Raw genomic sequence first — 21,244 nt, forward strand, 5'->3', positions numbered from 1 at the left:
ACGTCGTCTTTCTCGAACTATATGCAATGGGCATTGCGGTTTTTAAGTTGTTCTTCAATGGATTTGGCATAACACTGGATCTCGTGGTGATGGATATCCAAATCTAAATGGACTTTTTTGAAGCATCTAAGGGCAGCCTCAATGCAGGCATATGGCAGTAGCAGTCTCACCAAAAAGCAACGCAGAGGCAACGTCTCAAACTACTTCACACATTGCTTTTTCGTTCAGGGCTTCCCCAACGCTACACGGTGGCTGTTAGCCTCAACCTCCACGTATGCAATTGATGTCCATCTCACATCTATCAGCTGCCTCGCAGTCTGTCAGAACAGCCTGCAGAAGCGCCGAGTGCTTCGTCTGACAAAAACTGGAAGCAGTCGTTCTCGCATGCATTGGAGAGCTAGAGCAGCACCCTCACCACTCTTTTTCAAGGGACCACAGTACAAAAGGACAAAACTCTTGCAGTCGTAGACGAGCTCTATGTCAGAGGAGAGCATTCATTTGCGTTGGGATAATTGATAGCTGCTCTATCTAGGTGGCCTATTACTTTTTTCTAAGGCTAATGCTTATAGTAGCCTGCGTTGCTGCTGCCTTCAGTGTCCCTACCCCCCTTCTCTCTCGTCTCTACATGTCCGCTTTTACCTTCTTTGCTCTGTCACAAAATTAGTAGCTCCATGCTTTATATTAGCCAAGCCATAACATCTTCTGCAAAAAGAGAATATGATACTTCTGCAAGCTACTAGAGGTCAATTGGCTACTTTTGTTAGGTGGGTAAGTTTGAGGCCACAAGACACCTAGGAGCGTTGGGGCTAGCCTAAAGCAACAAATGTCCAATTGGATCTAGAATTATCCAAATCCACTACCACCTACTGAGTCCTACCAAAAGAGTTTCATCCCTATAAAGCTCACTTTTTCTTTCTTCTAAAACATTATTTCCACAACATAAAAAATGTTTATGTGGCAGCTTTATTTGAAGCTTCCACTAAGACCGGTGTAAGGAGGAAAAATTAGATCACAATGATAGTCGACTGTCGAGAGATATAAAACGGACTTTTTTCTTCACAGGGTGTTGGACTGCTTTTTATTTGGACTGCTATGACGGCCCCCGACTCTGTGACTACAACTTTGTAAGGCCCACAGGGCTCAATGTTGCTCCTACTGGTTGCAGCGCGGTCCGCAAGCGGCTCGGCCTACTAACTTATATCCACCGAGGCCCAGACCCAGAAGGCCCCGACTGGAAAGGAAATATGTCTACCAAAAGTCCAAAATCTCCCGGCCGTCTGCTCCTCCCCACGCGGTAACCCTAGCAGCTCGGCACTCCCTCTGCTCCCCGACTCCCTCGAGGTGGCGGCGGCGCGCTCCTCTCCCTCCCCTTTCTTCTTCCTAGTCTCCCTCGCAAATTGCCACTGACGTTCGTTCCTTTTGCTTGCTTGCTTTCTGCAGGTATTACTCTCGCTATCGGTCGGGCCCTCGAGCGCGGAAGATGGCGTAAGTTCTCCTCCCTTCCAAATCTTGTGGTAGTCTTTCTTGATGCGACATGTTTACGTTGAGTGTTTTGCCGGGTCGCCACATTGTCAACTCGATGCCGCATCGTGTTGTGTAGCGGCCGTCGTCCGCTGGATTCTACTTTATCTGGATCGATTCCACTCCGGCCAGGTTTTTTTTTTGACGGCGGCGTAGTCGGGCTCAGAGGAACAGAGTAGGTAGATGGGTATGGTGGCCGAAGAGAGGAGAGGAGACGCGGTGGCAGCGCCGGCTGCTACGTGGAGCGGTTGGTGCCGGAGGCTTGGGCATGGGTAGTGTGCTGTTCGGGCTTCAGGTGGACAGTGAGCTGATGGGCTGACAGAGTTGCAAGATTGCCTGATCTGAGAATTGCAATGGAGCAGCCATTTACCGTTTTTCTGTGTATAGAGAATTATATTCATATATAGATTGGGATTGCTGCTACAACAAAGGAAGGCGATCTAACAGGATTTACCATGATTTTGATCTGTGGATTGCCGCTACTAACATGAAGGCAAATCCAGATGAGTCTCTATAATATATAGACCATACTCATGGTAAATTCTGATGGGTCTTAATTTGGTTACTGAATTAGTGATTTAGTAATTGTGACTCGGATTGTTTGGTGACTACCATGATACTGGAAGCTCATCAATTCACCATGACTTTGCAGGGATCAGGAGACCCCAGTTGCAGTCGAGGCACCTACCCCGGTCCTTGGGGAGCCGATCGACTTGATGACTGCTCTGCAGCTTGTCATGAAGAAGTCAGGTGCTCATGATGGCCTTGTTAAGGGTCTTCGCGAGGCTGCCAAAGCCATTGAGAAGCATGCTGCTCAGCTTTGTGTGCTTGCCGAGGACTGTGACCAGCCTGATTATGTCAAGCTGGTGAAGGCTCTCTGCTCTGAGCACAATGTTCACCTGGTTACGGTGCCTAGCGCCAAAACTCTTGGCGAATGGGCTGGGGTGAGTTAAAGAATGCTTCCTTAGAAATGTACCTTGTTTAACTTTGTGTCAGTCTCTAGATGGTCCCAGCAAAATTAATATGGTTTGCATTGTTCTGCCTAATTGTTAGAGAAGAGAATATGATATGGTTTTGGTGTGTTCATATGCGATTATATTCTGTTTTAGTTGTGCTATGAGTTAAAATTCTAGTCTGAGCACGCCATTCTCCACTTTGCGTTGTACTGCTCAGTATTTGTCATTTATTTGTATGTAAAGTGAGTCTTAATCTTAACAATCTTCATCTTTGGTCTTGTGTAGCTTTGCAAGATTGATTCTGAGGGCAAGGCGAGGAAGGTCGTAGGCTGCTCCTGTGTTGTCGTCAAGGTAACTATTGGTTTCCTACTGTACTACTGCAAGCAAGAAGCAACTAGTACTTTGGACTAGGCAAAATTTGATTTTTGGCTGCTTCATTTGGATCATCAGGACTATGGCGAAGAATCTGAGGGCCTTAACATAGTGCAGGAGTACGTCAAATCGCACTAGATACAGTGCATCAGTATCGGGAACTTGTGTTCTACACTACCTTTAAGACCTGAGTTTAATTTTGTGCTTGGTTCTTGGGCCTTGCTAGGAGATTAGAACAATTTTCAAGTGTGAGCCAAGGAGTGATGTGAACGATTTGGATATCTCAATTCTTGTTTGAAGTGTTGTCATCTGGTGTTAATACAAATCTCAAGGGCTCGTATTCTGCTCCTGTTCTTGGTTATCATTCCATGTCAACTGCTGCCCAGTCGTTTGTGGTTTGCCTGTTTAGGGTGTTTGTGAATTGTGATGTACTCAGTCTGATTGAAATTAGGAGTATTTTGTTTCATTGGAACAAGTGATCTGCCTTTATTTATTTATTTAATGCTTATTTTTCTAAAATATAAAATTGATGTCATTAGATTTGTATTGAAAAATAATTATGACTGTTATATCACATAGTGACATTAATAGACTAATCGTCTGTAAAGTCATGAAATATGCCCAAGAGGCAGCAGCATTGTTTGTTTAGCATTTTAATGTGGTATCTCTGCTACAGAAAATCTGTTGGTTATATTTCCGTTCCAAATTTTACTTTTCAACAACTTTTTGGTATATTCGTTTTTCTATATATCTAGGCATATATAATAATATGGATGTATAAAAAAAAAGTCAAAATGACTCATAATTTGGAATGGAGTATCTTATAAGCAACAGCCAGAACGATCTGTTTGATTGGAGTCAATTGACCTAGTTCGTGCTACTAGGTCTCACCCGTCGATGCCAATCAGAATTGCATAACTGTTTGGTTCATGTTCTAATAGACAATTCCTGAGCCATGCAAGCACCAAGTCTGACTTCCCTTTGCTGGTGACTGACACAAAACAGACCTTGGATACCTTGGTAGGCACACGGACGATGCTGAGGAGAAAAAAAATGAAAGCAAAATCAGAAGGAAAAAGTGGAAGGAAAATCATGAAGCTGCATCAAACATTAAATGGCAGCCAAGGGAAACAAAAATGCCAAGAATTCCAACAAAAACAGAAACAAAATTGTTTTAAACAGCAAGTCCGGAGCAACTGCCAGCATTTGTGTAAGAAAGCAATTGTACCTTGAGGCATTTTGTACAAAGAAAAAGGCAGCCAAAGTATGATACAGCTTTTTTTTTTTTATTGGACCAAAGTATGATATAGCTGAGGCCAAAATAATACTTGCCGAGACCATGGAATTGAGCTTCGGTAAGTAGCGTGCAAAACTGGGCCGACGGGCGTGTAGGACTGATAAAATGGGCCCAAGCCACTATTTAGGCGCACATACACGGATCAGGGCTAGAGGCTGGAGGAACTGGAATTATTTGCGCTTGGGCTTCCAGAAATGTGCTGCGCCAGCGCCACTCTGGTGTACTGGTGCTACGGTACCAAAAAAAAAAAAGGCAAAAATTGTTGCGTCGACAGCAGGATTCGAACCTGCGCAGGCAAAGCCCAACAGATTTCGAGTCTGTCTCCTTAACCACTCGGACATATCGACCACACTGAGTATGGTTCACTGAGTTTGCTAATTATAGAGAATAATATCTGATGGAAACCAACATCTCCTGCCCGGACGCTGTTGGCCCGTGGGATCAATTCATCAATCCACACCGGCATGTTTGAGTGGAAACTGTTCCCATGCACGCCTTCTTTTTGTCCCATCCCTCTTTATCTCCTCGGTGGGTGGCGATAGGGGGGCTGGCGGCGACGCCGGGGCCCGGGACAAGCAAGGCCCGCCATGCATGTGCGGTCGTCGACGCCGGCAGCAACTCCGAGGAAAAGAGAACGCAACAGCAACGACCCCACGTCCCCTCTCCTTTTCAACGCCCTATAGTTTTTTCCACTCTCACGGTAGATGCGTACTCACTGGTACAATCATCATCTTCAGCTTGATCTCCATACAGAAATGGGGTTATATCAAAACCTGACTGCAATCTATATATGATTCCTTTGGCTCCATCTGTGTCTAATAGGCTTTTCCCCGTCACTTCGTGTATGCCCGACTGTCATTGCTAATAACTATTGTAATCTCTTTAGATACTGATGTGGATAATATACAGCATAACAGCAACAACCTAGAGGATTTAGCAACAACTTAAAAAAAAAGAACAAGCGAGCCTTTTTCGGGACTGAAGAAGCTGCATTGTATTATTGGTGCACATTCCACCAGTACAGAAGAGGCCAGTCTACGGACTGCGGAGGGGGACTGAATTTGCTGAAAATCTGGGTCTAGACTCATGGCCTCATGGGCACTCCCTGGAATGGAAGAGAGGTGGCGATGCCAGTTGCCAGGGGCGCAGTGGTGCATGGACACTAATTGTTTTTTGAAGGACAGCATGCACGGTTCATAAATTAATTGTGCAAGAATTACGGCACCCATTCATGCTGCTGCAGCGGTGCGGGGGTCCTAAAGCCAGCGGTCCTCTGGTCTCCGGAGTGTGGACACTAAAGCTTGCCATGGCGACATGGCGTGCCAGGTTGATATATAGTGGAAGCCGTACCTTTAGACTTCTCTCCATTCTCCAATCACTGCTTTGGAGGCAAGATCATGAAGATATGCCAGATATAGGCTTCCTTGTTCAGTTCAAAATAGGAGCCTTGCAAGATCATGTTCTTGCTGAGGCAGGATCTGTCTGTAGAACGGAGTTATATATATAGCCACTTGCTAGGAACTAGGATAACATAAACTGGACGCCTAACAATATCATCAGGTCTGTCCTCTGTGGTAGTATTGAATCAGAAGTTGGTCGCTTTAAAGAGGAAGAGAGAGAGATATTTTGAAGATGGGATATATACATGAATTTGGAAATCACTGTTATGGATATTTTTAGTTATTTTGGTTGGAGGTTTAGCAACAGGATTGGAGATTAAACTAGCTTTTAGTTTTCTTTCCCGCGTCACACTCTTCTGAATTTTTGTTTTCTGTAGTCGTCTCAGATCGAGCTTTTATTAGTATGGTTGTGTCTTGGGATATATACATTCATACGTGAATGTAGATGCCAATATCATTTTCCTCTATCTAGAAGAACCATCACCTAAGCTGCTCAAAAAACTACGAGGTCCTACACTCACGGTTGACGGTTGACATACAGCTTTTTCGCCGGATCTGCTGTTCCCTAAGAGGATCCTAAGCTAGCGAGGTTTTCACACATGCATGCCTGGGATTCCTGCACCTTGATTGCTTGAAGTCCGGATACCCTACTGTTCATTCTCGCCAGAGGTAGGAGTATCTTACTGTACCCTTTAGCTTTGGAACCCCCATGCAAAGCAAGACCAAAGGGCGTGGCCTGTCTGTACCTGAGGAAATCATATACGTACGGGTACGAAGCTGAACAGGTCTGTTCTATATTATTAAAAATTTTCAGTTCAATGTTGGTTAGGAGTTGGGGACCTGGGGTACACATGCATTACTATCTCAGACACAGCTAGTGGCATGTTGGGACTGATCCCTCCCATGGCGGCTCCATCGTCTATCGCGGCAGCAAGTCCCAGCCTCCAGCTAGGACAGCCTAAGACTGCCACACATACTTAAGACATCATTGTAGAACAGATGTGCCAACAATGCTGCTAGATCACAGAGACGTCCAAATTGTTGTCCTTTGTTTCCATGTGGTCTCCCGGATCATCCACGGGGCTGTCCGGAGGTAGGGCCCCGGACGGCTGCCTTGGAGCCACAGAACGCCATACCTCCCTGTCGAGCGTCCAAGACCTTGATCTATGACTCAAGTCCTTACCTGAACTAAATCTTAGATAAAAGTTTAGCCCCACCTTTAATTCATCTGTTTGGATGGTCTAAGACTGAATTTTAGATGAATTTTAGTCCTGTGACGGAACTTTAGATGAAATTTAGTCCTGAACTCCTGATCCAAACGGCGCCGCGCTCCCTTGCAGTTATAGGCACTTGCGTCTCCAAATCTCCATCAAACTACTAGAGTACGGTACATAGAACACATATAGGTTCTGCTTTTCCATTGTTTTTTCCGTCACAGCCAACACAGTTCGCAATCACGTTGCAGAATGGCAGCACATCATTTCCAATGTGAAGATGACAAGATGTGGCCATGATTCCGCGCGGGAGGGAGAGGCGACGAGACACGAGAGGGCTCTTGAATTTACAGCAGCGGCCGCTGGCAGTACCTGAATGACCTGACCCGCATATAATTTCGGACACTGACTCTCAAAATCTGATCAGATCCTGGACAAGGCCAGACTTCACTTCTTTTGATGCGCTGCTGCTGCTATAGGCCTATAGCTTTCCCCCCTTTTCCTTTGTTTGGCTCTTCTTTGCCTTTTCCTTCCACCCTCTGGAATCATTATTTCCTCCCTCCTCCCCTCCCCCTACAAACTTCAGCAGTTCAGTACGTGCATTTAGATTTCCCCCATCCATTGCACGATTAATCAGCGTAAACCATCCTGTTTTGCAGCCCTGACACTGCCATCCCATCAGCTGTTGGGACCTCACATGTTTTCTGTGCATGAGCAAGGTGGCAGCTCATCCCTGCGCTCTTTTTGTTCTCCCCACCTTTCCCTTTTGCTGCAGTCCTCATGACCTTCACCATGGCGTGCATGGCCTCAAGTGAGTGAGAGAGATCTATCTGGCGTTGTTTGACCCCTCCATTTAAGGAGAGTGGACAACCACCAAGCCAAAGCCATTGCTCAACCTAAACCTCTGCAGGGGTCACAACTCACAAGGCCAGTAGATGATGAGGCAACGGCAAACTGGCCGTTCGCTGCTTCTTCGCTGCAGCAAGTACTAGTGCTAAAGGTGAGTTCCCTTTCCGGTGCCTGCAATTTACGCAAGTCCAGGTTGAAGAATGAGTAGTGTGTACTTCAGATTTCAGGCTGCTCTGTTTATCTGCTACCACTATTCTCTGCCATTTCCTTTTCAGCGTGCTTTTCAGCTTTACACTCAGCCGAAAAAAAATGATGGAAATGCTATCCATAGTGGGTTCATTGTGGAGTTTTCCTGTTTTGGCTACATTTCTGAAACTTCCACCGCTGATTGAGCAAGTGCGCGGCGCCTGGAAGGGCGATCCTTCCAAGTTCCAACAGAGCCGTGCGTGCGTGGTGGTGTGTCATGTGTGTGACGCATTGGCAAAGGCAATTTGGCAATGGCATCGCAGGAAGGGGACGCAGGAGCAACAAACCATGCCGCATTTCCCTTTTCCTTTCGGTTTTTTTTTACCTCTTCAGTGTTCACATGTAGAACGTGATACGTCTTCACAAGCGTCACATGCTCACGGCCACGGCCAGGAGATAAGACGGCCGGCCTCAGAGTACCCTCAACTGCCTCTGACGCCTGCATTTCTTCTGCCTAGCCAGGACCAGAGACCGGAGGTGCTCTCGCCAAGAACAGCGCGCCGTCGCAGGCGGCGGCAGCTAGGCAGGTGTATATGAGCAGGTTCGCGGGGCAGATGTCCAGGCCATGGGTGGGGATGGCGGCGGGCTCCGGCACGGCGTCCGAGCCGCCCACCGCCGACGTCGCCGCCGCGGCGGCGGCCTCGTCCATGAGGGGCGCCGACTCCGCCACCAACGCCAGCGCCATCTCCTTCGGGTTCGCGGCCACGGCCGTCCTCGTCTCCATGTTCCTCCTCATGGCCATCTTCGAGCACCTCATCAAGCCCGGCCTCGCTTCCTCCTCCCGTTCCCGGGGCTCGGGCTCCCATGACGACGACGACGACGGCGAAGGCCGCGGCCACGGCCGCCGCCTGGGATTGCCCCCCGCTCGACTGCACGAGCGCGACGCGTCGCCGCCGGACAAGCTCAGTCACTCGCCCAAGGTACTGTTCTGAATTCTCTCATTACCGCAATGGCACTGTTCTGTCGTCGTGCCCGCCTTGCATTGCATTGCCACTGTTCGCGTCGTGCGTGACGACTGCGCTCGGTTCACGTGTGTGCCGTGCCACAGGCAATGTGGCGAGCGCCGACAACGAGGCAAGCCAATGCGTGGCGTGCGAAACAACCTCGGAAAGCCAGGCTCGTGGGTTTCCCTGATTTGATTTCCTGATTCGCAGGTGGAGGAGCCCGTGGCGGCCGTGGTGGACCTGACGGTGCTGATGCCGGGGCACCGGTACCCGACGTTCCTGGCGCAGCCGGCGCCGCTCGCGCCTTGCCCCAGGGAAGGCGTGCTATGGCCTTCCCACCACGACCGTCGCAGCTCGTTTCTGCCACCGTGATTTTTTACCTTCTTTCTCTTTTTGTAAGTCCGGGAAGGATGTACAGAGGGTCATGTAAAATGCAGGGGGCCTAGCATTGTTCAAGGCTTATTATTATATGGCCCAATGCCGATGCGTATGTAGTTTCAGGGAATTAGTAATTGGGCCGGAAAAATGGTCTGGATAAGTTTGGCCCGTCGTGAAGGTAGCCCATCAGTTGGGGCGGGTCATTTGAGAGCTTTTGCAGCTACCGCTGCGAGCGAAAGCGCCGACGTCCTGCTTTGCAAGCATGGCGGCATGGCTGCGGAACAGCGGACAAGGTTGACCTTTCTATGTGACCATGTCCTCCAAGCTGGTTTGAGGCACCCTTTCGCAAATGGCAACATCAACTACACGTCTACACTGCTTTTTTCTTTGTTCTTTTTTGAAAAAAAACTGCACGTCTAGATTAGGCCTTGTTTAGTTTCTTAAAAAATTTTGCAAAATTTTTCAGATTCTCCGTCACATCGAATCTTTAGACGCATACATGGAGTATTAAATATAGATGAAAATAAAAATTAATTGCACAGTTTGGTCGAAATTGACGAGACGAATCTTTTGAGCCTAGTTAGTCTATGATTAGACAATTTTTGTTAAATACAAACGAAAGTGCTACAGTGTCAATTTTTCAAAAATTTTTGGAACTAAACAAGGCCTTAGCTTGCTGCTTCCTCAGGTTGGAGCCTTTCTCTCGCTGACCCGGCCACTCCATTGCCATTAGTTTCCTCGCAGCTGCAGGCATGCATGGTTGGTCGCCGGTGCAGTGTACGATGGCAGGACACGACACCCCACCCCACTGCCCCCAATACGCTGCTGTTTCTTTCAACTCGGATCTTGTTTAATGTTGGGGAAAAGCTGCATCCTTCCTCCTGGTAGCGTCGGAAGTTTTCCTTCACCTGAGGAACCTTCGACGCCTGAAACGTCGGAGGATATCCTTCGACGGGAAATGCTAATGTTGACGACTCGTCTGGTCGTGCAAAGTGTGTGCAGGGACTGAGACACCGGCGGAGGTCCAGGAGCGAGGAAAGGTTGGAACCTCCGACCCTCCCGGGTCCGAGGATGGCGGGAGAACGCAGCCAGGCCAAGGAACCTCCGACTGGACCAGGCTAAGGAGGAACTCCCGGGGAGGCCGGGTCGAGCAACCTCCGACCAGCCGGGCTGCGGAACCTCCGACACCAAAGCGTCGGAGGATCCGCAACTGGGCGGAGGATCCAAGCCTCCGACCTGCTGGGGCCCCAGTCAAAGGATGAACGAAGGGTTTGCAATGTGAAATTACGCGGGTGTATTAGGGTCAGTAGACTGCGATGAAAGAATATGCTGGAATATTCCCCCACCGTCACGGGGCATTTATGTAAATGTCATTGGGTCGGTTTCCGGGCCCTATATAAGGGGCGTGATGCCGCCATTAATAAGGGAGAGCATTCACTGTGTTCACCTACTGTTGAGCCCGCTGCTCGTCGGAGCTCAGACCTCTCACGGCACCGAGTGAGAAGGTTCTCTATTCATCGTACTGCTGGGGAGTGCGGAGAGCATCTCCCCAACATTGGCGCCCACCGTGGGGCCCGAAGTATAACCTGCGATGGCTGGAAAGAGAACAAGCACCACAAGACCTCGGGGAGAGCCCTCCAGGAGAGGAAGGCCGAGGAGGGCCGTGCGGAGCACGTACGCGACCGTGGAGGGAGAAGGTTCTGAGGGCGAGCAGCCAGAGAACGAGCAGCCGGAAACACGCCAGGAACCTCCTCCCGCCGCAGGCCCGGCGCAACCCACGGCCACGCAAGAGCTCCAGCAGCTGCAAACACAATTGCAGAACCTTCAGCAAGAGCGAGACCGGATCGCTGCCGCCTACACCGCTAGCCAAGAGGCAGCGGCAGCCGCGACGCAAGCGGCCGAGATCAGGCAGCAGCTTTCACTCCTGCAGGCAGAAATCCTTAGCATGCAACCTCCACCTCAGCCGACAATCCAGCCCGCTGTTCTGACCAGCGCCGGCCCAACATTAGACGCGCAACCGGCAAACTACGGTGGCATGCTGCGGGGCATGTTGGACCTTCGCTCCCCTTTGTCTGAAGGATTGCAGACCTCGCCTTGGCCAACAACCTACAAACCTATCACGCTCCCTAAATTCAGCGGAAAGGCCGATCCGCGCCAGTTCCTGATGAGTTTCGAAGCAGCCGTGGCCTCAGCTGGAGGGAATGAAACTGTGATGGCAAAATCCTTCGTGATCGCAGCCGAGGGGGATGCCTTGGCGTGGTACTCGATGCTCAGACCCGGGTCGATCTATTCATGGGAGAACCTTCGAGACAAGATTTTAGCGAATTTCCAGGGATTCGCGGTTGAATCACTAACCTCCACGGACCTGTTCCAGTGTCGCCAGAATCAGGGAGAGGCACTGCGGGAGTACTTCCAAAGGTTCGTGCAGACTAAGGCGAGAGCACCCGGCGTGCCGGAGGAGGTTGCCATTGAAGCGGCCATCAAGGGTCTTCGCATAGGGCCCTTCGCGGCTCATTTGGCCAGAGAAAAGCCAGCATCCATGCATGAGCTGTACCACGAGTTTGAGAAGTATTGCAGGTCAGACAACGACTACCGCAAAAGGTTGGAAGACCAAAACTCTCAGAAGAGGCAGAGCAATGATAGAAACTCACAGAAGAAGAACCTCAGCCAGGATGAACCCCGGCCACAGCGAGAGGCTGGTGGACAGATGATGAATATCGAGCAACCGAAAAATGACAGGCCGGAAAATAACCATCCACCAACGGAAGCGCGAAACTCGGAACGCATACCCTATCAAGCTGGAAGAGGGGGTCAAAATGCGGGATGGCGAAAAAATCAAAGTCAGCGACCGCGGAAACAGTATTGTTTCTTCCATGGAGAGGAGAAGGGTCACTCCACCAGAGATTGCCCAGATGCAAAAGAAACTCAGAAGAGGATCAAGAGCAGGTCGGCTCCGCAACCTCCGATACCAGTTGCTCAACCTCGGGAAGTAAATCACACATTCCCTCAAACCTTCTACCATTCGTATGTCGGAGGTTCAAGCCAGCAGCACCCAGCTCCACTTCAGCCCAGCGCGCTAGCCTCCGCTTACTATCCCAGCTTCCTGCCAGCTTGGCGCCCAGCCCAGCAAACCGCGGACCACAACCTTCCACCAAACTATGTTCCTCCACGACCTCCACATATCACGTACATCGAAACCCCGCAACCCCACCAGCAGTCACTACCTCCTCCCCCAAACCATCTACAGCTACTCCAAGCCCCACCACCACCAAAAACCGAACCCCACCCTGATAATCAGATCGGCCCTCATACACCCCTGCCCACGATTGGAATGATCTTACCAATAGCTGGAGGGTCCTCAATGGAGTTCCAGACAAAGAAGCAGAAGAAGGATCACCTCCGGCTTGTCAACAACATTGCAGTTCAAGGGCCAGTGAGATGCACTGATTGGTCCAGAACCCCAATAACCTTCACCGAGGAAGATCTAAGATTGGAAAGCTACCCTCACACAGACGCCTTGGTCATAACAACAAATGTTGCGGGTTGGGGAGTAAGCAGGATCTTAGTGGATTCAGGAAGTTCCGCAGACATAATATTTGCTGGAACCTTTGACCAAATGAAGCTCAGTAGAACCCAACTCCAACCTTCGGAGTCACCTCTGATCGGGTTCGGAGGAAAGCAGATACATGCTCTGGGGAAGGTCGCCTTGCCCGTATCCTTCGGCACAACGGAAAACGCAAGAACAGAGTACGTCACCTTCGATGTGGTAGACTTGCACTACCCATATAATGCCATATTCGGGCGAGGATTCTTGAACAAGTTCAATGCAGCCGCTCATATGGGATACCTGTGCATGAAAATCCCGGCTCTGCACGGAGTGATAACGGTTCACGGAAGTCAAAAGGAGGCAAGAAACATAGAGAAAGCAATCTACAAGTCCTTCCGGAACATAAACTCCGTAGACTCTACGCAGCATGAAGCTTCCCAGCCACCAGACATGCCAAGGGGGAAAACAGACCTGGCTGATCAGGAGGAAACGAAATGTGTCCCTCTACAGGAAGCTGTTCCAGATAAGAAGGTCACCATCTCCGCCACCCTTGGTAGAGAGGAGGAACTCGAATTGCTAGACATGTTGCAAAAGAACCAAGATATCTTCGCTTGGAGTGCCGCTGACCTACAAGGAGTCAGCAGAGACATAATAGAGCATTCGCTGGACATTGATCCGAGGATGAGGCCGAAGAAGCAGAGACAGAGAAAAATGTCTGAAGAAAGAACCTTAGCCGCGAAGGCAGAGGTACAAAGACTCCTGGACGCAAAGGTCATCAGAGAGGTCATATACCCGGAATGGTTGGCAAATGTGGTCCTGGTCCCCAAGAAAAATGGCAAAACGAGAATGTGCATAGATTTTACGGACCTCAACAAGGCTTGTGTCAAAGACTCCTTCCCCTTGCCAAGGATAGATACCTCTGTGGACAAAGCAGCTGGTTGTCAGAGATTCTCACTGCTGGACTGTTTCTCCGGTTACCACCAAATTTGGCTCAAAAAAGAAGACGAAGGAAAGGCAAGCTTCACAACCCCATTCGGCACGTATTGCTACACCAGAATGCCAGAAGGTCTCAAAAACGCTGGAGCAACCTTCTCCAGAATGATGGGGAAGGTTCTAGGAAGTCAGTTACAGAGAAACATCATAGCCTACGTCGACGATGTTGTCGTCATGAGCAAGCGCAAGGAAGATCATATCAAGGACCTGCAGGAAACCTTCGTCAACCTTAGATCTGCCGGGCTGAAACTTAACCCGGAGAAGTGTGTGTTCGGGGTCAGCAAGGGAAAAATGCTGGGGTATATCATCAGCTCCGAAGGAATTAGAGCTAACCCAGACAAGACAAAAGCAATCATGTCAATGGCAGAACCTTCAAACAAGAAAGAAGTGCAAAGACTGACCGGCCGAATAGCAGCCCTCAACAGATTCATTTCAAGATCGGCAGAACGGAGCCTCCCATTCTTCAAGGTGCTGAGAGGAGAAGGTAAAACAAAATGGGGTCCAGAGCAATCAGAGGCCTTCAGGCAGCTCAAGAATTACATTGCAACCAACCTGGTGGTAACAGTGCCCGAACCAAACACTCCACTACTATTGTATGTGGCTGCCTCCGAGCACGCTGTCAGTGGTGTTCTAGTGCACGAGACAAGCGACACTAAAGGAACGGTGCAAAGACCCGTTTACTACGTATCCGAAGCTTTGTCAGGAGCAAAGCTGAACTACACGGAGATAGAAAAAATCGCATACGCGGTTCTGTGTGCATCAAGGAAGCTCAAGCATTACTTCCAAAGCCATGAAATTAAAGTGCCCACTTCACAGCCATTGGGTGATATCCTTAGGAACAAAGAGGCTTCCGGACGTATAGGAAAATGGGCAGCCGAACTATCACAGTTTGATATCACCTATGTCCCCAGAACCTCCATCAAATCTCAAGCCCTGGCTGACTTCATGGCAGATTGGACACCTTCGAACAAAAACGACGAGAAGGTAATCGATCAGCCGTGGACGCTGTATACAGATGGCGCCTGGGGTCAAGCGGGAGCAGGAGCGGCAGCCGTTCTAATCGCACCATCTGGACTCAAACTAAAGTTTGCTATACGACTCGAATTCAAAGCAACAAACAACATAGCTGAGTATGAAGGTCTCATCCTCGGGCTGAACAAAGCTAAGGCTTCGGGAGCAAAGACACTACTCATCAAAACAGACTCCCAAGTGGTGGTAGGGCAAGTGGAGAAGGAATACCTAGCACACAACCCGGAGCTGGCAAGATACCTAGCCGTCGTAAGAGGCCTGGAGAGAAGGTTCAAGGGATTCACTCTGCATTACATTCCAAGAGCCGAAAACTACGAGGCAGACGAGCTTGCCAAAGCAGCAGCCAACAACACCCCCTTGCCAGAAGGAACCTTCTACCAGATTGTTGCAACACCCGCAACCGAATCGTTGCCAAAAGCCTTTCGCTCAGTCCTGCTGACAGAAAGCGAAGATTGGAGGCAGGCAATAGCTGATTGCCTCAAAGGCGAGACAGCTGTAGATGACGAAGCAACAGCCAAGAGGATGGAGGCAAGAGCAAGGAATTACACCTTCATCGACGGGACCCTGTACAAGAAAGGCGTAGTCCAACCTTTGCTGAGGTGCATATCACAAAACGAGGGCAGAGAACTCCTACAAGAGATACACTCCGGGATGTGCGGGTCTCACATTGGACCTCGCGCATTGTCTGCTAAAGCATTAATACAAGGCTTCTACTGGCCAACTCACATTAAAGATGCTGAAGAAATAGTGAAGACATGCAAAGCCTGCCAAACCTTCTCACCAATTCAGTCAGGACCTTCAGCACTAACTCAGCTCATACCAGCATCATGGCCGTTGCAGAGATGGGGAATGGACCTGGTAGGACCAATGCCAACTGCCCAGGGGGGAAACAAATTCGCCGTCGTGGCCATCGAATACTTCACAAGATGGATCGAAGCTAAGCCACTGGCAACCATAACCTCTGAAACAATCAGGAAATTTTTCTGGCAGAACATAGTCTGCAGATTCGGAGTTCCACGCTTGCTCACAGTTGACAACGGGAAGCAGTTTGATTCAGACAGTTTTAAGGAATTCTACCATCACATAGGAACCAAAATTGCTTTCGCATCTGTTTATCACCCAGAGTCAAACGGGGCCGTGGAGAGAGCAAACAGAACAATATTCTCCGCAATCTCCAAGACCTTACTCAACCTACGCAAGGGGAAATGGGTTGAAGAACTACCAAGAGTTGTATGGTCACATAACACAACAGTTTCAAGAACAACTGGATTCACTCCATTCAAGCTCTTGTATGGGGAAGAGACAATGTTGCCCGAAGAAATCAAGCATCAAAGCCTGCGTTCCATGAAGCAGCAGTTGGCTGAAGATGAAGAGTACTGCAAGGAAACCTTAGAATCAATAAGACTTGAGGCAGTGGAGAACATTACCAGGTATCAACAAGAAACCAAGAATTGGAGAGACCGCAAGGTAGTACGAAAAGACATACAAAATGGAGACCTGGTGCTCAGGAAAATAGGAGATCACCCAAACGCTGGTAAATTGCAACCCAAGTGGGAAGGACCTTACACAGCAATACAAGCGGGCAGGTCGGGATCCTTCTACCTGAAAGACCTCGAAGGTAGAACCTCCACCCACACGTGGAACATCGACAATCTACGTAGATTTTACATTTGAGTGTAAGGATGACCCCTGCAAAATAAGCGGCGGCATCCACATCCCTAAATACGCTTGTTTTCTTTTTCTCTACTCTTTCGCATTCCAAGGTCTGCACTCTTTTCCTCACAGGGGTACTCCTACCAGGAGGTGGGGTTTTTAACGAGGCAGAACCTATGTAAAAACCTCTGAAATATAAAGAGGAATCCACCCCAGAACCAAAGCCCAAAAAGTCAAAAAACAGCCAGCAACGAGGCTGTAGCATTCGACAAAACATCACGTGATCACAAGGACCCTCCGCAGCTTTCATCCAAAAGATAAGAAAGCTCGGAACGTCCTCAAAGGTGAAAAAACACCAAATCCTTAGCAAAAGACCTAGCCAAGAGCCGGGCAGCAAGGATAGCATGGCCAAAAAGTGAAAAAGTCCTGTCCTCCTCAGGCATCACAACATGGCCAGAAGGAACAAAACCTTCAAACCTGACAAAGACCTGAGGAAAATCAGGCATCAGGAACTATATTATTTTTGCCAAAAGGCAGCGGAGGTTTAACATTCACAAGACAGACCTCAACAAAATTCACATAACCTTCACCAAAATAAGGTCGAAGGTATTCTGCTACTCTAAGCAGACCCCCAACAAACAAAGTGTGAAATTAAAACGAAACTACAATAACCCTCAGTCAGGTACAGCAAAACCAACTACCACAACAACCATCAATAACCCGACAATAATTTTTAACCTAACTAAGTACATAAAATAAATGCACGAAAGCCTATAAAACAAGACTAAACCTGCCCCCCACCCTCAATCAGGATCAGTATACAAAGACCCGATCATCAAGTGCAAACCTAGCAGTCAAAAAGCAAAAATCCTAGGCCACCATGGAAGCAGGAGTTAGCCTCACAACAGCAACAAAAGTTTGTATCGCACGAAGCTTCGTAATACTAGAACTGCGGCGTTGTGATGAACATCGACCACAAAGTCGTGTACAGCCACAACAGAAACAATGGAAGTCAGACTCAGAGGTCTCTGAAGGGTATCGCACGAAGTCTCGTAACGTCCCTTCAGAACCTCCGACTCAGATAGCCGAAGGTTCTCCTCGACAACACTCCACGGGAGTCGAGCAAAGGAAAAAAATAGCACAATTCAGCGAACGATCCTTCGCATCAAAAAAGTCGAAGGTTCTAAGGCCAAGAAACGGCGACCCTCCGCGCAAGAAAAAATCAACAACACCTTCGCAACATCAAGCATCAAGAACAAGCAATCCACAGCAACACAAAGATCCTTAGGATCAACACCACCGTGACGTTGCAATATATAAATGCTGTAGTGCGAAGGTTGTAATAAAAATGAGATCGAAGGTTGTAGCAAACTTAAAAACTATATTATTGATGAATAAATCATTACAAAAAGTTCGTTTACAAGAAAAGAAAAAAATCATCCTTCGACACATAAAAAGTCGAAGGTTATAGGTAGCTTGTACAAGTCAAACTTACAAATCCTCCTTCGACTAAACAACCGAAGGATCTATGAGTCACGTAGAGTCACGTACAAATTATAGCGCGAACGTTGTCAAAATTAAAAGGTGCGGAGACCATGTGGTAAAAATGTCTGATCTTTATTAACCATATACAATGTACATAACAGAAGCTTACAACAAAAAACGAGAAACATCCTCCGACCGTAAAACGTCGAAGGTTCTAAGACCCTCGCACAATTCTAACATACGAATCTGGAAAAAGCCTAAGATCATCACAGTAATCACGAACAAGGAAATCAACTAAGTCATCTATACTACGCGTAGGATACTTATGGCGCCACCAGTCAATTAGATAACCCCTCGCGTACAAATCTCCACGCTTGAACGTCACCGGGGTAACGTAACTTCCTTCGACAAAGTTCGAAGGAAGATCTTCCAACGGAGCAGAACTCACAACCTGCGCAGAAAATAACAACTTCAAAGACAACACAAACGAAGGATAAAACCAAAAAGCCAAACGAAGCTTTCGAACCTCCGGAAAACCTTGAAGAAAAGGCTCGGCAACATCCTCAGAAGCCTCCGCCACCCAGCGTACCCTATCCCTCTCACCAAAGATGCGAAGGATGGGATATGGCAACTACATAAACACATCAAATCATGTCAAAAAATACAAGCAAAACCTACGATAAACGAAAAGAAAAACAAAAACCTCCACCTAAGCCGGAGGCCATGAACCTCGGCGCGCAAACGACTGGATAAATCCAGATCCTTCGCCATCAATATCATATCCAACAAACTCGAACATATCCACCAATCTCATGTTAGGGAAGGCAACTCGCCAGTACTCCCACAATTCGCCAGAAACATAAATCCCTTTGTAAAAAATCGAAAGGGGAGTAATGAAATGATCCTGCGCAGGTCCTCCGCCAGAGACCTGCGCAGGATCAAAGTGTAAAACAAAGGCTTATCTGAAAACAACTTAATATATTACATTTTCAACAGTCTTTACAACTTAAGCAAAACCTCCGGCCTTAATTACAAAAAAGCGTCACATGCTTGGACGCAAAAAAGACTAAGATAAACCTAAAAACTAACAAGCCTCACACCTGAGGCGGAGGAGGAGCAGAAGTCTCGGGCAGCTCTGAAACCTTGGCACCAGATCCCTCCGGAGCCTTGGCACCAGCATCACGAGCCTCCGCTTCAGTCTGGGTCGGAGGACGCGCCTCCCTCGGTGGACGCGAAGGACCGGCCTTGTCAACCTTAGCCTCCTTCTTCGCAATCTCCTACAAATATCCATCTTAAGTAACATTGCAAAGCAGCAAAGCGAAATACAAAAAGAAAAAAAAACAAATCAACAATACCTCAGCGCGACGAGCCTCCGCCATCTTCTTCGCCTCAGCCCGCCCAAACCTAATCCAGAACGAACTGATAAAGTTCCGGACAGATTTGCGCAGGCTAGGGGTGCCTTCGCCAACGTCCTCCGCCGCAGCAAATTCCTCCTTGGCGACTCCCTCCGCGTGAGAGCAACCTCCGCGGCGTAAAAGCCTGGCGAAGGAGCTAACCGCGGCCAAAGCCCCAAAATCAACAGCACCTCCGACAAAGTCGGGGAGCATGCGGATATGAGACTTCAGCCATGCGAGGGCAGCCCCAACATCGCCGCCGGGCGGAGGAGCAGAGGTGCTTCCCCCAAACTTCGCAAGCGAGTCGGCATAGAGCCCAACAATAGCTGCAGCCTCCGCTTCCGCCTTCTGTATGCGAGTCTGCAGCTCAACCGCAGACGTCCGCTCAGCATCAAGCTCTTTGCGAAGGCGTTCAGCAATGTCCTCCGCCTTCTCGGCTCGCTGCAGGGCTAAGTCCCTAACTCTCCCCGCCTCAGCGACACTTGTGCGGAGGACCGCCGCCGAAGCTTCGGCATCTTCTTTCTCTTTCTTCAGAACCTCCGATCCAACCTTATAGTCATCCCTCTCCTTTCTCAGGGAATCAATCTCCTTCCTGACGGAGGAAAACTCCTTAACCTCCTCCGACAGACGAGCCTTCTCAGCCTCCAAGGTCTCGTTCTCCTTCTTCAGAGCACCAATCGCCTCATCACGGCAGATAACCTCCCGGGAGCAACGCTCCTCCAAGGCGGCAGCCATGTGATGACCCTGATCAAAAATAAATAGTTACAACAAACCTCCGAGTGAAAAACCGCGAAGGAAGATATAACAAATCACAAACATACAAGGCTATGGTGCTCATATTGCACGCGAAGGAGCGTGTCAAAGTCCATGCCGCGGAGCTTCTGACGAAAACGATCTGTAAAGCAAAAACAAGTAAGAAAAAACATCGTAAGAAACAAAAAACCTTTGGCGGAGGCCAGAACACGAACCTCCGACCAAGGAATGAACCTCGCGCAAGGCATCAGTCCAACCTATGATCGAAGGATCAGAAGCACCTGCGCATAACAAAAACAAACCTTAGAATAAAAAGCCAAAAACAAACCAAACTGTTGAACCAAAAAGAAGAAACTCACCGGGACCAAGAACATCAGCAGGCGAAGGCCTGTTGGCCAACGCAGAAGGCGCAGGCTCACGCGGCGGAGGAACGGCAAGTCCTTCCTGCGCAACGCTGGCGCCTTTAGCCATCTCCTCCGCGGTAGCCAGCCCAGCAAAAACATCCGCTGAAAGATAAACCAAAAACATGAGACCAAGTCAATCAAAACTTGCAGAAAAACAAATAATCAACAAAAAATCATTACCCATGTACAACGAATTAATACCGTCACCAGCCGGACGAAGGGGAGCCTCCGCCCTCCTGATCCTCCGAACAGAGGCGGACTCAGCTTCATCGCTGGACTCCACCTGAACCTCCTTAGGCGGAGATCCTCCTCCACCCAAAGCCTCCCGCGCAGGACTCTTGGCCACCACAGGATTCGCCTCCCGCGCAGGACTCGCCTCAGGAGCCTCCGCATCGGAAGACTCCTCCCCAAGAAGGGACGCAAAAGGCGCGCGTATAGAAGAGACCGCGCGTGAGGCCTCAACCTCAGGAACTCCACCAGCAGGAGCAGCCTCCGCAGGAACAGAAGCCACCGAGTTGGACTCGGCAGCAGAAGAGCGAGCGGAGGAAGACTCCACAGGAGTCTCCAACACAACCTCCGCCTTGCGCTTCTTAGCAAGTTGCTTCACAGCGCCGCCACCCTTCCTCTTCCTAGCCTCCGCCGCAGCAACGGCCTTGGAGGAATCCTTCTTCTTCTCCAACCCCAACAAAACATCCGGAGGAACAACGTAATCCTCATATTCAATCCCCAATTCCTCAAACACTCGGTTAAAGCGGGGCATCGTGCCCAGTGCAGACCTCCGCTGGAGATACTCCTTCTCCGAAATCTTC

General features: G+C 49.1%; 2 protein-coding genes, 1 long non-coding RNA gene and 1 other non-coding gene across 6 annotated transcripts; 2 read left to right on the forward strand and 2 right to left on the reverse strand.

Moving 5' to 3' along the window:
• LOC8077134 (40S ribosomal protein S12) lies at positions 1,233-3,315 on the forward strand. Its single transcript, XM_002439789.2, has 5 exons — positions 1,233-1,341; positions 1,441-1,485; positions 2,174-2,465; positions 2,763-2,828; positions 2,928-3,315. Exons 2-5 carry the CDS (start codon positions 1,481-1,483, stop codon positions 2,985-2,987), a joined length of 423 nt encoding a protein of 140 aa, XP_002439834.1. The 5' UTR covers positions 1,233-1,341; positions 1,441-1,480; the 3' UTR covers positions 2,988-3,315.
• TRNAS-CGA lies at positions 4,412-4,493 on the reverse strand. The gene has a single exon. It is a non-coding gene; the product is annotated as a tRNA-Ser (tRNA).
• LOC8077135 lies at positions 7,309-9,480 on the forward strand. 3 transcript variants are annotated; one of them, XM_021447318.1, is made up of 3 exons: positions 7,309-7,760; positions 7,885-8,775; positions 9,010-9,480. In XM_021447318.1, the coding sequence occupies exons 2-3, from the start codon at positions 8,389-8,391 to the stop codon at positions 9,169-9,171; spliced, it is 549 nt and encodes a 182-aa protein (XP_021302993.1). In that variant the 5' UTR covers positions 7,309-7,760; positions 7,885-8,388; the 3' UTR covers positions 9,172-9,480. The 3 variants fall into 3 exon arrangements, with proteins under 3 accessions (XP_021302993.1, XP_021302994.1, XP_002439835.2); XM_021447319.1 differs by having other exon boundaries at positions 7,310-7,760; positions 8,314-8,775; XM_002439790.2 differs by having other exon boundaries at positions 7,312-7,760; positions 8,318-8,775.
• LOC110430068 lies at positions 19,875-20,288 on the reverse strand. Its single transcript, XR_002447273.1, has 3 exons — positions 20,247-20,288; positions 20,100-20,173; positions 19,875-20,022 (listed from the first exon to the last, which is right to left on the reverse strand). It is a non-coding gene; the product is annotated as an uncharacterized LOC110430068 (long non-coding RNA).

This window comes from Sorghum bicolor, chromosome 9 (assembly GCF_000003195.3).
Source record: "Sorghum bicolor cultivar BTx623 chromosome 9, Sorghum_bicolor_NCBIv3, whole genome shotgun sequence".
Lineage (NCBI taxonomy): Eukaryota > Viridiplantae > Streptophyta > Magnoliopsida > Poales > Poaceae > Sorghum > Sorghum bicolor.